Source organism: Numenius arquata, chromosome 5, assembly GCF_964106895.1.
Source record: "Numenius arquata chromosome 5, bNumArq3.hap1.1, whole genome shotgun sequence".
Lineage (NCBI taxonomy): Eukaryota > Metazoa > Chordata > Aves > Charadriiformes > Scolopacidae > Numenius > Numenius arquata.
In genome coordinates, this window is record NC_133580.1 from 45,554,423 (window position 1) to 45,570,627 (window position 16,205).

The 16,205-nt window shown below is 56.0% G+C and overlaps 1 protein-coding gene across 4 annotated transcripts in view; it reads left to right on the plus strand.

Annotated features, from left to right (window-relative positions):
* Positions 1-16,205, plus strand: part of DYSF (dysferlin) — a 105,242-nt gene that overhangs the window by 874 nt on the left and 88,163 nt on the right. For 2 of the 4 annotated variants that reach the window (XM_074148315.1, XM_074148317.1), the window contains exons 1-16: positions 1,882-1,975; positions 4,129-4,184; positions 4,942-5,033; positions 8,165-8,270; positions 9,161-9,275; positions 9,425-9,618; positions 9,878-10,006; positions 10,742-10,804; positions 10,982-11,032; positions 11,125-11,155; positions 11,881-11,996; positions 12,207-12,333; positions 12,660-12,763; positions 13,700-13,768; positions 13,855-13,898; positions 14,037-14,119. In XM_074148315.1, the coding sequence (XP_074004416.1) occupies positions 1,882-1,975; positions 4,129-4,184; positions 4,942-5,033; positions 8,165-8,270; positions 9,161-9,275; positions 9,425-9,618; positions 9,878-10,006; positions 10,742-10,804; positions 10,982-11,032; positions 11,125-11,155; positions 11,881-11,996; positions 12,207-12,333; positions 12,660-12,763; positions 13,700-13,768; positions 13,855-13,898; positions 14,037-14,119 (1,474 nt within the window). Of the gene's footprint in view, positions 1-1,881; positions 1,976-4,128; positions 4,185-4,941; positions 5,034-8,164; positions 8,271-9,160; positions 9,276-9,424; positions 9,619-9,877; positions 10,007-10,741; positions 10,805-10,981; positions 11,033-11,124; positions 11,156-11,880; positions 11,997-12,206; positions 12,334-12,659; positions 12,764-13,699; positions 13,769-13,854; positions 13,899-14,036; positions 14,120-16,205 lie in introns of those variants that run through there. The other 2 variants (XM_074148316.1, XM_074148319.1) reach the window with 1 other exon arrangement.

The following is a 16,205-nucleotide window of genomic DNA, read 5'->3' on the forward strand; positions in this document are numbered from 1 at the left end:
TCCGTGAAAAGACGGGCAGGGTAGGGCAGGGACTGTGCTGGGCCCTCACAGGCTCCCTGCGTGGTGACGATGGCCATGGTGCAACCAGCCTGTGACCTCCTGGAACCCCTCCAGTGCCAGCCTGGGTCCCAAATCCTCCCCCAACAAGGGATGACAGGAGCAATGAGGCAGTGTGTGGCACATCGCAGCTTGTTTGCAATGCTCTGGGCATCCCTGAGATGAAAAAGCGTATTTTTGGGGCTTGGTGAACAGGGTGAGATGAGCAGAGGAGAGGCTGTGTGTCAGCACTTGTGTGCTTGTGCCTGCATCTCCCGCAGTGGTCCCTGGCTCTGTGCCTGGAAGGACCTTCCTCATGGCAGAGATCCCTATCTCACTGTCACAGTGTCCCCATGTGTGGTCGTGGCCGTGGGAAGCCTGTCACCTGCTGGGCCTGAACAGCAGCTTCTTTTTCCTTTCCATGTGCCCTTGTTCTTGCCAGCCGGTAGCACACGGGGACTGTGACAACAGGACAGCCCCTGTCTCTCTGCTCTGGGGGTCAGGGAAAAGGGTGGCAATGGAAACATGCACCCCCAGCTACTGGTGTTAGCTGGGTCCCAGGGTGTTGAGGGCTTGGAGTTGGTGCTGGCTGCACTTTGCCCTGCAGACGGGTGTGTGGTGAGAGCTCAGCCGGGACTGTGGTGCTGTGGGGTGCTCGGAGCCCCTGCCTGGCAGCAGGACCTCCCTGTGGCCTCCATGCAGATGTCCTCAGTGCTGTGGCACCCCCCGGGTCTGGGAGCTCCCCAGCTTGCACCATCCCTGGGGTGCTGATTCTCTGCAGCCCTCTGGTGTGTCACCCCTGGGATCCTGGTACTCCTGTGTCACCAGTGTGGCATACCAATGTCCTCCTGCTCTGGCATCCCCAGTGGTATTTCATCCCTGGGGTCCACTGCTCAGGCATCTCTGCAGCTCACAGTACCCCTGTGTCCAGCACTTGGTCACCCCAAACTTGTGGCATCCCCAGGTCCCTGTGCTCTTGCAACCTTGGGGCTTGTAGCATTCCTGAATCCCGGGGATCTGCCATAGCCAGGGTTTGCAGTGTCCCTGGGACTCTGTGCTCGGGCACCCCCAACTTGCAGCAGCCCTGTGTTCAGGCACCCCCACAGGGCTTGCAGCACCCCAAGCTCACAGCATCCCCGGGGCATACCTGGGTCCCAGTGTTTTATTTACCATCCCCAGGGCTTGCACGATCCCTGGATCCTGGTGCTGGGGCATCCTCAGGGCTTGCAGCATCCCTGGATCCTGGGGATTTATTTACCACCCGTGGGGCTTGCAGCATCCCTGGATCCCAGTGCTCAAGCATCCCTGCACCTCACAGCACCCCAGATCTCCATGATTTATTTACCATCTCCAGGGCTTGCAACATCCCTGGTGTCTGATGATTTACCATCTCGGGTCTTGCAGCATCCCCAGATCCCATTGCTCAGGCATCCTCTGGGCCTGTAGCGTTCCCGGATCCCGGTGATTTATTTACTACCCCTTGGGCTTGCTACATCCCCGGATCCTGGTGCTCAGGCATCCCTGGAGCTCACAGCGTTCTCCGATCCTGGTGATTTATTTACCGTCCTCGGAGCTCGCACCATCCCCGGATCCCGGTGATTTAATTTACCATCTCCGAGGCTCGCAGCATCCCCGGTTCCCGGGTCTTTGGCACTACCGTGGCTTCCAGCAGCCCGAGTCTTGCAACCTCCGGAGCGGCCGCGCTGAGGCGCTCCGTGTCGCCGCCCGGGCACCTCCTCCGCCCTCCCGGGAGGGCTGGGACGGGGGAGGCGGCGATGGGGGGCCGGATCCTGCCCCGGGCCGAGCCCGGCTTGGCCTCTTCGTGCCCTGCTCCATCGCCCAGCCATGCTGCGTTGCTTGCTCCAACGAGCCAGCCACCTCCCCAACTTGGAGAAGGGGGACAAGCAAAGCGACCCGGTGGCCAGCCTGACTTTCCGAGGTGAGGGGACCCCATATGTGGGCTGGGGTGGGCAGGATTATTGCTTTGCCGGACTCTCGTCTGCTTTTGCAGCCCTGTCCAGCAAAGCCCAGCTTCTGCGGAGCACACGGCCAGGACATACATCCTGTCCAGGCTCCCCGCAGGAGCTGGGCTTTGCTAAGCTCCATCCTTATCCTAAATCCTTGCAGAATTCCCCCTCTGCATCCCTCTACCAAGTGCACCATAGCCCCCTCCATCCCCATTCTCTGATGCGTCCCCGTGCTATGCTCACACACCTGACACCGGTATCTCCAAGGGTCCCTGGGGCGGGCTGTGAATTTTATCGCTCTTCCTCTGTGATTTTGGGGTGCGCAGGGTCATGGGGGACAGTGAGAAACCCTGTTACCTCAGGGGTTTTTCCTGGAGGGGGACTTGGGGATGGTTATGTAGTGCTGCTACCCACCTGTGTAGCATCACAGCATCTAAAAGTGATGGGATGACAGGGATGAACCACGGCACAAAGCAGGACCCAGCTTTGCTGCAGGGTGCTGCACCCTTGGGTGCTCTCAATTGTTCTTGTGCTTGGTTCTCATTAAGGTCTTGTAATTACTAATATGAGATTGATAAGAATAACCCCTTATCTAGGGGTTATCCCATTACCATGGGTACTGGAGGATGGAGGTCCCGGGAAGGGAGCGTTGCCTTTGCACCTCGAAAGCGCTTGCTGGAGGATGTCGCTTTTTTTTTGGCAGCCGTTTCCTGGTGGTGGAAAATGTCCATTTTTAGAAAAAAAAAATAAGGAAAGGGATGAGTGGCTTCTGACCCAGCCTTTCCTGTGCTGCTTGGGGCAGGGGCGGGGGAATGGCGCTGCTGCTGACCCCTGCCCAGTTGGCTCTGCTCCCTGCCCACTCTGGGACCCCTCATGTGTTCATCCCGTGGTGGGTGCTGGGTGCTTGACCAGGGTGAGCTCCTTCCATCTCCCGTCTAGGTGGAAAGCAGCTTTTGTTGGTGAAATCACAGTCCTGAGAGCGTGTGGGGAATTCCAGGGCTCTGTGTCCCGTGAAGATGAGGCATAAGCAGATGTGCCTTAAATCGAGGGAGTTTGACATCTCCCTGGCTTGCTGACGTTGTCCAGAGGTGCCGTGTCAGCGCAACGGCGGCAGCCCTGCCCCGCTCCCGGCCCCAGCCTGGCTCTGGTGGCTGGTTCAGCTCTGGGCTGGGAGATCTAGTAGAGACTTTGCAATCTGTAGCAGGAAAAGATTAATTTAGCAATGCTAAAACAGGAAAAAAGGAGAATAGTTTGAGAGTGTGGCTTGGGCTCCCCACCAGACCCATGTGCCATATCCACAGCCTGGGGTACCTATATATATCTATAGGGCCCTGCAGGGCTCCCGGCCGGTGTCCCCTGGGATTTGAGTCACTGCTATTGTTTGGCTCTTCCTTTTCCTCTTCCCCCTGGTCCCTCCCGTGACGTGGCCCCTTGGGGCCAAGTGCGCATTTGGCTGTTTTTTGGTGTGACTTGAGGGTTGTGGTTTTGGGGTGCGGCTGGGGGGGGAGCTCTTTAGGCAGGGCTGGAGCCCCCCCAGCATGGGGGCTCCTCAGGGTGTTGGCTCTAGGCTGCTTTTAACTGCTGCCACCTGGCTCCGCTCCCCAGGACAGCTGTGGTCCCAAGAGTGGGTGACAGCATCCCATTCTGCATCCCTTGGGTGTGTCAGTGGGCCAACCCCCCGTTCAGTGTGCAAACATCCGACTGCTCTCACAGGGGGTCTGGTTCCTTTCTGGGACTGTACCGAGGTTTGGGTGGAGGGAGAAAGATGTCTGGCCCCCCCTGTGGCACCTTCCATCCCCAAAACCCACCCAGCTGCCTTTGGGAGCCTCCTCTCTGCTCTGCTGAGAGAAACTGAACCTGCGGGGGAAACTGAGGCACGGCACACCGAGATGGGCTTCCCAGCAAGGCTCATGCAGGGCTGGGGCTCGAAGCGGGGCCCTGGAGCCCATCTGTGCACACCACAGACCAGCCTGTGTGCAAGGACCGGGGCCTGATCCTGCTCCTGGGGGCTGCGGGTGCCACTGGAGGCTCTCAACCCCACCTGTGCATGGGGGGGACCTGAATTTTGGGGTCTTTCCCCGTGGTTTGGTGGGGAAATCTCACTCACGTGTGTTGCTCCCTGCAGGGGTAAAGAAGAGGACTAAAGTCATCAAGAACAACGTGAACCCCGTATGGAACGAGGTGAGTGTGCCCCTGTCCCTGTCCCCGTGGGCACAGAAGGTGCCCTGGGAGCCAGGTGCAAGCCCAGCAAGATGCCCCAAGCACAAGGAGCTTGTGGAGCTCTGGTGATGCCCCAGGGCTGCCACCCCATGTAGTGTCTGGGGACGGTCCCCATCATGGGCAGCTTTGTATCAGAAATTCCCAGCACTGGCATAAGAGGAGCGAGGTTGAGCTGGCTCTGTACGGACCTTTGCTCCAGCCTCTTCCTCTTTCATCAAGATCTTATCAGGGCTAAGCACGCACATTAAAAGAATCTGTTTAAAAATATTGCAGCTCCAGGGGAAAACAAGCGTGTTTTACTCATCAACCTGGCCCAGGGGAGGATATTTTTTTCCAGCACCTTCTTCCTTCTAACCCTGACCTGTACTTTTATGGGTCAAAATGAAAAAAAATAAGAGGGTTACTGAGCAAACCAACACTGTTTTGGCGCAGAAATGTTATGTGCCAGCTCCCATTGTTTTCTCCTTCACTTTCAATCCATGAGGAAGGGGAGGCCTTTCCCCAGGGCATGTTTTTTCTGTCGGTCTGCTGGCAAATTTTGTTTGGGGCACAGGCAGTGCTGAGGTTTGTGCTTTCAGTGCTGTGATGGTGAAGTGGGTCTGGTGTTTTGGCTCTCCAACTCCAAGAGCCTCCGGCAGTGCCAGAGCCGACTGACACTGGTGTGAGCATCGCAGCCCCGGCCAGGCACTGATCCTGGGTCCTCTTTCCTTCCCTCCAGGGCTTCGAGTGGGACCTGAAGGGAGCTCCCCTGGACCCAGGCGCTGAGCTCATTGTCGTTGTGAAAGACCATGAGACTGTGGGGAGAAACAGGTAGGAGAAGCGTTGGGTGCTGGGCACGAGCCCCCTGCCCTGCTCCCATCACTGGCACAGCCCTTGCATGCCCAAGGCTTTGCACAACTGGGCTGGGGTGGGCAGGGAGGGCATTTGGGCTCTCCCTGGGCTCTGGGCTTTGCTCCCTGGCACTGGCTGCCCTTTGTAGAGGGGGAGGCTGGTGGGAGGTGAGAGCTGCATTTCTGGGCTGCTTCGCTCAACAGCCGGGGAGAAAAACGAGCATCTGAGGGCAGGGAGCACACAGGGACTTTTGTGCCCGCTGCTACCCCCAGGCTACCAGAGCATCATGGTTGCCTGCCCCAGGAGCGACACAGCGCCGTGAGGCCAGGGTGATGGGCACTTGGCTGGGGAGGTGTGAGTTGGCTGCCAAGCTCCTTTCCCGAACACGCTTTGCCGACGGAGCTAGGAAGGGCGGCGTTTGCAAAACAAACGACCCGAGGCGGCTTCCTTTCTCACGGCAGCCCCTGGTGCCCCCACTGCTCTGGGGGCAGTGGAGGTTTCCCTGTGGGGATGGGGTCTCCCTCCCCACACCTTCCTGCATTAGGAAGGAGGGTGGGAGCAACCAGCGATGCCACCTCCAGCCTGAGGACACACAGCTTGGTGACCCTCTGGCAACCCACATCTGCGTGCGGGGCTCCTTTGGCCAGGATCGCTGCTTGCACAGGACAAAAATATAGGAAGTAATTTATTTTGGGGCAGCGGAGGGTGGGAACACGCTGCTCTGCTCTGGCTGGGACAGGGAGGATGGCCCAGACGTGAAGGATCCCATTTCCAGGGCTGGAGCCTGTGCTGGATTTGCTCTTGGGCCAGAGGCCAAGGGAGGTGGAAATTGGGTCTGGTCCAGCTCAGTGGCGTCGTGCGTCTCTATAAATAGCGAGGAGAGGACGGGAGAAGGGTCCCAGCTCCTGGCGCAGGAAGATTTCGTCTGCCTTCATGGGGAGCAGCCGCTCCACCATGACCCCCAGGGTATGAGATGCTCTCCTGAGTGGTCACTTCTCGACCACAAAAGTGATGCTGGATTTCTGTTTGGATGGATACATCTGCATGGATGCTGCAATAAGCAAACAGGGCAATTACCAGTGACAGGAAAATAATGCCCTGTCTTGGCTTCTATCTGTCTGAAATCATAGAATCACAGAATGATTTGGGTTGGAAGGGACCTTTGAAGACCATCCAGTCAATACTCACTGTCCCAGGGCAGCGACATCTTCAATTAGATCAGGTCGTTCCAGGCCCCATCCAACCTGACCTTGAATACTTCCAGGGATGGGGCATCCACAGCTTCTCTGGGAGACTTGGTCCACTGTCCCATCACCCTCATTGTAAAAAATGTCTTCCTTACGTCCAACCTAAACATTCCATCTTTCAGTTTATAACCATTGCTCCTTGTTCCATCACTACAGACCCTGATAAAAAGTCTCTCTCTGTCTTTCTTATAAACCCCCTATGTATACTGAAAGGCTGGAATAAGGTGTCCTCGGAGCCTTCTCTTCTCCAGGCTGAGGAACTTGAACTCTCTCAGCCTTTCTCCATAGAGGAGGTGTTCCGACCCTCTGACCATTTCTGTGGCCTCCTCTAGACCTGCTCCAACAGGTGCATGTCTGTCTTGTGATGGGGACCACAGAACTGGATGCAGTGCTCCAGGTGGGGGCTCACGAGAGTGGAGCAGAGGGGGAGAATCACCTCCCTCAACCTGCTGGTGATGCAGCCCAGCATATGGTTGGCTTTCTGGGCTGAGAGTGCACATTGCCGGCTCATGTTCAATTTTTCACCCACCAGTACCACCAAGTCTTTCTCAGCAGGGCTGCTCTCAATCCATCCATCCATCCATCCATCCATCCATCCATCCATCCTCCAACCTGTATTGATACCGGGGATTACCCCAACCCAGGTGCAGGACCTTGCACTTGGCCTTGTTGAACTTCATGACCTTCACACGGGCCCACTTCTCAAGCTTGTCCTGGTCCCTATGGATGGCATTCCATCCCTTGAGTGACCTTGAGTGACCACTCAGCTTGGTGTCTTCTGCAAAGTTGCTGAGGGTGCACTCAGTCCCACTGTGTATGTCAGTTATGAAGATTAAATAGTATTGGTCCTAGTATGTACCCTTGAGGAACACCACTCATTTCTGATTTCCACTTGGGCGTTGAGCTGTTGAGTGTAACTCTTTGGCTGCAGCCATCCAGCCAATTCCTGACCTATCTAACAGTCCATCCATCAAACCTATATCTATCCAATTTAGAGGTATGAATGTTGTTGGGGACCATACCAAAAGCCTTACAGAAAACCAGGTAGATGACATCTGTAGCTCTTCCCGTGTCTACTGATGCAGTCAGTCCATGGTAGAAGGCCACCAGATTAGTCAGGCACAATTTGCCTGTGGTGAAGGCACATTGGTTGTCTCTAATCACCTCCTTGCATTCCATATGTTTTGACATATCTTCCAGGAGCATCTGCTCCATGATCTCATCATGCTGTTAGGACAGCACAAAGCAGTTTGAGGGGTTTCTTGGCTCTGGGTGGGGAGGAGTAGGGCTGTAGCACCGGACGCGCTCCCCAGCCAGCCCTGGGCTGCGGGGGAACTGGTGCTGCTGGCTGGGGCAGGAGGTGGCATGGTGCAGGAAGAGTTCACCAGAAGCAGAGCACCAGGGAGGAACTCAGTAGGGGAAAACCAGTTTTATGGTGGTTTAAAATCCTCCTGGATGATGGTGGCACACAGGCACCAGCCTTGGCTGCCAGCTCTGATTTCATCTACCTTCACTGAAATCCCCAACCCCTTGTGTCTCTGTTTTCTCCATTGGCAAAGAAAAATCCATCAGCGCTTCTGTTTATGGTTCCTGGTTCCTTAGCATGGACTTTTGAGTGCTTTTCCTTGATAAAAAGGGGACAAAGTTCCTGGAGATGCTTGCTCTGGTTGTCTCACCTGGGCTGGGTCTGAGTCACTTGATGCCCATTCCTGTCCTCCCTGGCAGCTGCCAAACAGGGATGCTGGCAGGCGTCCCCACCTCTTCCCCTGCCCTCTGGGTCAGTCGCTGCTGCCTGGGTTTGCATCACCTCCAGCTCCTTGGCCCCTTTCCCTGCTGACCCCCCTGTTCCTCTTTGCCACCCAGGTTTTTGGGAGAAGCCCGAGTGCCACTGCGAGATGTCCTCTCCGTCCCCAGCCTGGCAGCCTCCTACAACCTCCCCTTGCTGGACAACAAGAAGCAGACCACCGGGGTGAGTACCTGCATGGGGACCAGTGAGACCGGTTTAAGCAATGTCTCCATCAGCTGCAGCTCCCAATTTGAGCCCGGTACAAGCAATGTCCCTACCTGTTGCAGTTCCCAGTTTGAGCAATGTCCCTGCCAGTTGGACACCGGTTGTCCCATCCTCGACTCCTTGACTTTGAGATTTAGCTTTCAAGGAGCAAAATCAGTGGCTTGGGGAGGGGGGCAGCAGGAAGCTGCTTGGTCCATGCTCGCACGGGGACCTCCTGTGCCATGCTGGGAGACTCGCCTCCCCACGTCCCACGTGTCCCACTCCCCTTCTCACCTTGGAGGCTGGGAAAAGCTTTGCTGGGGACACCTTGGTTCTTTGCTGAGGACACCTTGGTTCTTTGCTGAGGACAACCCAGCAGCAGATGGGTCAAACCTCTTTGCAGGGCAGATGTTGGCAGGGGCTGTAGCTCATGCACCCGTGGGACAGGGATGTCCTTGCTGCGCAGCTGGCAGGCTCTGTGAGGAGCACTGGGAGCAACCCTTGCAGCCTGTTAAATCTTGCATTTCCCTTTCTCTCTCCTTGAGCTTTTCCCTGGCTCTGCCTCCACATCTCCTTCCCTCCCACTCTCTTCCTGATGGATGCAGCATTCGGCCTGGCTCAGCCTTGCCTGGGGCTGCCACCTAGTGGGACAGGGACTGGGTGGTCACCCTGCGTCCCTGGTGCCGCCGTGGGCCCTGGGACACCTTTTCCTGCTGCCCCCTTCTCTGCCCCCTTTTCCCAACATTTACTGAGTTGCTGCTACTTTTTTGGCTGCATTCCCCACTCACGGGTGGCATCTAGTGCCAAGGCTCAAGCCCCATGAGAGCGTTCCTGGACACCTGTATAACAAATATTTCCCTTTTTTCCAGGCTTTCCTGATCCTGCAAGTGTCCTACATCCCCCCACCGGGAGCTGTCCCTCTGTTCCCCCCTCCAGCCCCTCCGGAGCCAACACCGGCTGCTGCTGAGCCTGACACGGTCACTGGTAAACAGAAACCTTCACGTGCGGCACCGGGGAGGGATGTTTTCCCCAGTACCATCATGTTTTTCCCAGCTAGACCCCCCACTCTACAGTCCCACAATGCCTGGTCCCACGTTGCCCGCATCCTCCATCTCCTTTCTCGCCCTGCGCAGAGACAGCCGGAGAGGAGGAGACGGAGGATCAGACAGCGACAGGTGATGAAACGGAGCCCTCCTCCTCCTCCGGGCCACCGGGATCTGAACCCCCCTCACTGCCCCGCAAGCCCCCCATACACCACGTTCAGGGATTGAAGCGAAGGAGGAGCTCACCCAAAAAGCCTTTATCCAACAAGCCTCAGGACTTCCAGGTGAGATGAGGCTGGTGGGGACGAGCCGCTCTCCTGAACCCGCTTCCCCAAGGCCCCCCAGGCTGTCCCTGTAGGACGTTTATCACCTGAGAGGGGCCCCCTGACGTGCCCATCCTAGGGCTGGACTGACCCCACAGGGTCTGAGATGTTGAGTAGCTATCAGATACAACTATGGTGGCTCTTTTTCCCCTTGTCCTCCTACGCATCCGGTCGCCTCTGAACCAAGTGACCGGCTGCCCTGTCCTCCCTCCCATCCCAGATCAGGGTGAGGGTGATTGAGGGCCGGCAGCTCCCCGGGGTCAACATCAGGCCTGTGGTGAAGGTGACGGCTGCCGGGCAGACCAAGAGGACCAGGATACGCAAAGGAAACAGCCCCTTCTTTGATGAGGTGAGGGGGGTGTGTGTATTTCTCCGGTCCAGATGTACCTGGGGGGGTGTCAGGAAAGGCTTGGGAGTGTTATGGGTTGAGGTGCCAAGTGATGGAAACCTCAGCGCAGCCCAGAGGCTGGGATGTGGCAATGGGGACTGCAATGTGAGAGAAACTCAGACAGCAGGAGAGAGGTCTGGCAGGTCCAGCATCTCCTGCCTTTGTGCAGGGCTCATCTTTGTCACCTTCCTGATGTGACTCACGTGTCCCAGAGTTGCTGGTAGCATCCTGGTGGCATGTCCTGGGCAGGGCTGTGCTCAGACAGGGGTGGGCAACACAGATGGGTGTGCAGGGTGGGTACACGTGGACTACCGCATGTGACTTGTCCCCAGCCCTGTCCCCACAGTGGGTGCTCCAAGCTTGCCTTTTGGGATGTCCCCAAAGCCTGCTCCAACAGGGGAGCAGGCTGTGCTTTATTGGGAGACCCCCAGAAAAGCTGGTCTGGATGTGCTTTTGTGAACCAGCCCAGAAAAAGCAAACTGGAGGATGTTGCTCATTGGGGTGCACCAAAATCACCCAGCACAGCCTGTTTGGGGGGCTGTTGCTATTAATGGGGTGGGGGTCCCTCCTAACAGGCGGGGAAGAGGCACCAGCCTGCAGAGTTGGGGGCATGGGAGAGGCTAGGAGGCATGAAAACGTCCTGAGGGGAGGCTGGGGCAGAACTACACCTTGCACCCTCGCCCCTTTTTCCTACAGACCTTCTTCTTCAATGTCTTTGAGTCCCCGTCCGAGTTGTTTGATGCGCCCATCTTCATCACGGTGAGCTTCAGCAAACATCAGCTCAGGGCCATTGCCCTGTCTCCCTCCCCACAGCACCCAGGGAAATGTCCCCCTGTTTCCCAGGAGGACATGTGGAGTGGTTCTCCACCCTGGGATTTGGCATTTTTTTTTACCATGGGCTGGATTTACCATTTTTTCCTCATTTTCATTCCACAGGTTGTAGATTCTCGGTCTTTCCGGACGGACTCGGTGATCGGGGAGTTTCGGGTAAGGCTGCCGGCTCTCCCCTTCCCCCCTGTTTTCCACCACGCTGACCCGCGTGGTGAACGCTGGCATTTCTTTTTCATTTTGTTGCACAGATGGATGTTGAGACCATTTACTCCGAGCCAAGTGAGTCCAGCGAATGTTCTGGGTCCAGGCCAGTGTCATGTCCTGCGGCTGGGGGAGTCATTTTGAGAAACTTTTTTTTGGGGCCAAACATAGGGGAAATGCACACACACATTACGCCTCTCCCATGTATGAACCCACACGTATCCCTATTTCCATCATCATCACCCATTTCTCTTCCTTTTCCCAAGATGTATGTCCTTGAGGCTTTCAAGTCATTGTGCTGCCAACTCACTGGGAGAAAGCCCCACCAGTGCAGCCCAGATCACTTTTTTATTGTCTTGAATTTGGCTCTTTATTTTATCTTTTGTCTATTATTTTATCTCAAAGAAGATAAAACAATGCTTAGAAAAAACTTCCTACCTTAATCACTGCAGAGAAACTTTGGTAATTTTAGCTGCGAGGAGTTAAGACCTACAAGGAAAATCTCATAACAACATGCTTTAACTTTTGGTCAGCCCTGAAGTGGTCAGGCAGTTGGACCAGATGATTGTTGTAGGTCCCTTCCAACTGAATCATAGAATCAGTTAGATTGGAAAAGACCCTTAAGATAATTGAGTCCAACCATAAAGTATTCTATTCTATTCTATTCTATTCTATTCTATTCTATTCTATATAAAAGAAACATAGTATTTATTATAAAAACCCCCATCCAACGTCATCCTTGAAGCCATCTCCCTGCATGTCTGAGGACCAGCCCATGGGTCTCAATCTCTTTTTTTCCCTAGAACACGCTTTCCTCAGAAAATGGCTGTTGCTCTCTGACCCGGAGGACTTCTCCGCGGGGGCCAAGGGCTATCTGAAAGTCAGCCTGTTTGTGCTGGGGCCTGGAGATGAAGCTCCTGTGAGTATTGCCCTGGCCTTGATGGGGGGATCATCCAGCCATGAAACTCCACCCCCCTGGGCAATCAAACCCCACACCTGTTTCCAGGGAAGCTGCAGCTTTGATCTTCCTCTGTTTTGGGGCCAAGACACTGGATTTGGGGGTTTTGCTGCTCATTTCAGAACTTTTGGGAAGCTTGGTTGTGTTTCCTCTTATCCTGTTGTCCTACAGCTGGAGAAGAAGGAGGTCTCTGAAGACAAGGAAGACATCGAGGGCAACCTCTTGCGCCCCACCGGGGTAACCCTGAGAGGGGCTCATTTCTGCCTGAAAATCTTCAAAGCTGAAGACTTGCCCCAGAGTAAGTGTTTCGTTTGCTGGTCTGGAGTGCCCGGGATCCAGCCCTTGGTATTTTGGTGGGTTGCAACAAGCTGGAGAGGAATAAGTGCACAGATGAGGAAACTTTATCCATAGCCTTGGTCCAAAGACTTTGTAGATGTTGGTCAGTTGTAATGTACTGCGAGGTAAGTGTCTTACTGGTGCAAATTGGTACTTACCCTCCTGCCCATCCCCACCTGGCTCAATGGAGATGTGCAGCCTGGCTGGTGGGACTGCCTGCCCGGAAAGCTGTGGCCATCAGGATGCCACACGCTTCCATGAGCTTTCAGCATGTCCTCCCCCTCTCAGTGGATGATGCTGTCATGGACAACGTCAGGCAAATCTTTGGCTTCGAGAGCAACAAGAAGAACCTGGTCGATCCCTTTGTGGAAGTCAGCTTTGCGGGCAAGATGGTGAGTGGCTGGAGTGGAGCAGCCCGCCCTGGTCCCTCGGGCTGGGACAGCAGCCGTGCATGGGGAAAATTTTGTCCTTTGCTTTGCTGGAGCTCATCAAGGTCCCATCAATCCTTGTTACACCCTGTCCTCTCCCTCTGGGTTGCAATGTCCTGAAGCTGGGGGCTGAGAGGAGCCCAGATGATGTCCCCAGTGCTGTCCCCATGTGCATGGCCTGCTTCGAGCTGAGCGGTGCTGCCGGACACAGCATGCCAGGCTGCACTGGAGTAATTTCTTCACTGGGCTCTTCGTGGTGCTGTTGCATTAAAAATGTGGATGGAGAGGCTGAGCTCCTGGGAAAGGGGGATAGTGCAGCAGCGGAGGGTTGTGCTGCTCTTCTTGGTGCTGCCTGAAGCAAGCAACCAACTGTCCCCTCACCACCGAATGTCCCCCCACAACCAGCCAGGGTGTGGAGGTGACTCTGGCGGCTTTGCAGAGTTGCGTCCTGCTCCTTTCGCTGCTGAGTGCCCTCCAGTGCCTTCGCCAAGCAATATGCCCACAAGCTGCCACCTGTCTTTTGATGCAAAGCAGCACTAAAGGGCTGAGATTCTCCCTTGCCCGTAAACCTTTCCCCGGGGACAGTGCCCGGGGGGGGAACAGAGGCTCAGGACATTATCCTGAGCAAACTCAGCAGGAAGGGGGTGAGTTTCTGGCGGTCCTTGGGGCGCGAGATCCCTGAGCAGCCCATGGCATCCTCTGCCTCCTGCACAGAGGGATTTACCAAGACAACGTAGAGCCCCACCAGGCCAGCCATTGAATGGAGTCTGTATTTTGGGGATCTGAGACCTTGCAGCTCTGTGGATGGGGCACGCAGCAGCCCAGCTTTGCTGAAGCACAGCCATGAGTGGCAAGCGCCGGGGTGGCACTGACTTTTCTTTCCCCATCTTGCACCTCCAGCTCTACTCGAGGATCCTGGAAAAGAATGCCAACCCGCAGTGGAACCAGTGCCTGACACTGCCGGCAATGGTGAGCATGGGTGCCCCCCCAGCCCCCAACCCACTTGCCCACTCCCCACCACCACTGACCGCTCCTCTCCCTGCCTCTTTTCCCAGTTCCCTTCCATGTGCGAGAAGATGAGGATCCGGGTGACCGACTGGTGAGAGGGGAGGGGGGTCACTGCGGAGGTGCCTGCCCATGGTGAAAGCCGAGGTGGTAGACTGGGATGAGCAGGGCGAGACCTCATGGGCAAACTCCCCTGGTCCATGATGTGACAGCATCCTGGGTTGTGTTGCAGGGACCGTGTCACACACAACGATATCATCGGCACTGCCTACCTCTGCATGTCCAAGATCTCGGCCCCCGGCGGAGAGCTGGAGGGTAAGGGGGGGGCAGCAGGAGGGGATCTGGGGTGCATGGCCATGGAGGAGCACTGCATGCTTGTGGCTGGAGGCCGGTGTTGGCTTGGAGGATGTCACGGCCATGATGATCCCTGCAAAGTCGCCGGTGCTGGAGGAGACATGGGACGAGGTGCTGGAGGTTGCTCCATCCTGCGGTCTTTTTTCTGGTTGGACCTGGCCGCTCCTGGTTTGTGGTTTTGAAGATCTTCAGGTCCTCCTAGGCGTGTCGAGATGGGAGGTTGCAGGGCCATGATGTGGTGGAGGTTTGGCTTCCTCTTTTTGTTGCTGTGCAGAGGAGGCTGCTCTGCTGTGCAGAGGTGGCTGCGGTTCCTCTGTGCCCTGTGTGTGTTGCTGATGAGCAGCAGTGTCTCCCGTGCAGGAAGATGCCACATCCCACCTGTGCGCGCATCCACTCGTGGCTCCTCCTTAGGTATCGTTTTGAGGCTGTCACAGGGTTGGATGGGGGTTGAGGTCCAGCTTGTCCTGAGGGTGCTGTTTCAAGTCTCAGAGACTTTCCAAAACAAAGGACCATCATGGAGGGACTGTTGGGTGACACTGACCGTGTCACCTGTGTTGAGTGGGAGGATAGGGAGCTGGGACATGCTTGTGGGGCTGCTGGGAGCCACACAGAGCCAGGAGCAGAGGCTGCCCTAACCTGCATGAGCACCTCCTGCTGCTAACGAGCTTGAAGCCCCATCAAGGGGGTTGCTCTGTTCCCTTTGCTTTGTGCATCTCTGAGGCTCTCAGGTGCTCTGCAAACCCCTGCCCCATCATGAACATCCCTATGCCATAGAGGAACGGGACGGAGCTGGCAGCTGCCTCCAGGGCTTGAGCCCAGTGCAAAGCTTCAGCCGCAGGTCCTGCAGCCCACCCACCCCCAAGCACTGCCTGGCCATGCATGCAAGTGTGCAGTTGGGGTGCAGCACTGTTCTCTACCGTGGTGCTTGTGTCCAGCCCCCCCTCTTCCCTAGTTGAAGTGCTGCTCCTGGGCTGATCTAGAGAGACAGAGAGAGAGGCCAGGGAGGGAGGAGAAGGCTGTGAGGGGTCTGCCTGGGACCTGCATACCCCATCCCACCACTGAGACCTGCTTGATCCTGAGAAGGTGCTGGGGAACTGCAGGTCCATCCAACTTTTGCAGCATGTGGAGCATCCCTCAGGGATGCTCAAATCCTCCTGTTTCACACCAGTCTGGAAGTGTGATAGGGCTATGTAACAACCTCTCCTTTTTTCTCTCTGTCTCTCTAGTGCCTGTAAGCAACAAAAGCCCTTGAGAACATCCACCCTCTTTTCCTGTAACCCTCCATCCTTCCTCTATGCTCCTCTGCCAGTCTTTCCTAACCTCTCTCCATTTCTTTGTGCCTCAGATGAGTTTCCTGCTCTTGCGAAGCCTCTGAAAACCGCAGACTGTACGTCCCCTTAGCCTCTTGGTTTGCAATCGCCGCTTGGTAATTGTTTTGCTGGTTCAGATGCTGTTGGGGCTGGAGCACTGGCCAGACCTCGGCGAGCATCGGCTGCATTTTGCCTCAGTATCTTGGTGGGAAGAGGGGACGGCTCCAGCATGGCTTCCCCCTGCCCTGCTCCTGGGAGCAAGGAAAAGGCTCTACTGCCCTTCCCCACAGCAGATTTGGGGTGTCCATGTTGGGCAGTGATGTCTTCATGGTCTAGTGTGGTCAGAAGCTCAGAGCATGACCCTGCAAACAATTTCTGCCCCTTCGCTGCTCCTTCTGTTCAAGTTTTCATAAAAAAGAGCCATTCTCTTCTGAACCGTCTCTTACTGCCTTAAGGGGAGCACAGGGCCAGGCCCTCAGCTGGTATAAATTCCCTACGCTGGTTCCCACCAGCAAAGTGATGCTCCCCTTCTCTGGGGACCCTTCCTGGGACTGGGAAGCTCTGTGCCCACTGCAAAGCCCCACACTCACCTTGTCTTTCTCCTGCAAAAAGGTAAGAAGTAGTAGATCTTAAAAGGGGTGAAAAACTGCACTTTGGAGTTTTGGTGGCCTCCAGCTGCATGTGTGTGATCCCTATGGTCCTGCAACAAAGCCCCGGGGGACACGTCTCTAAGGTGC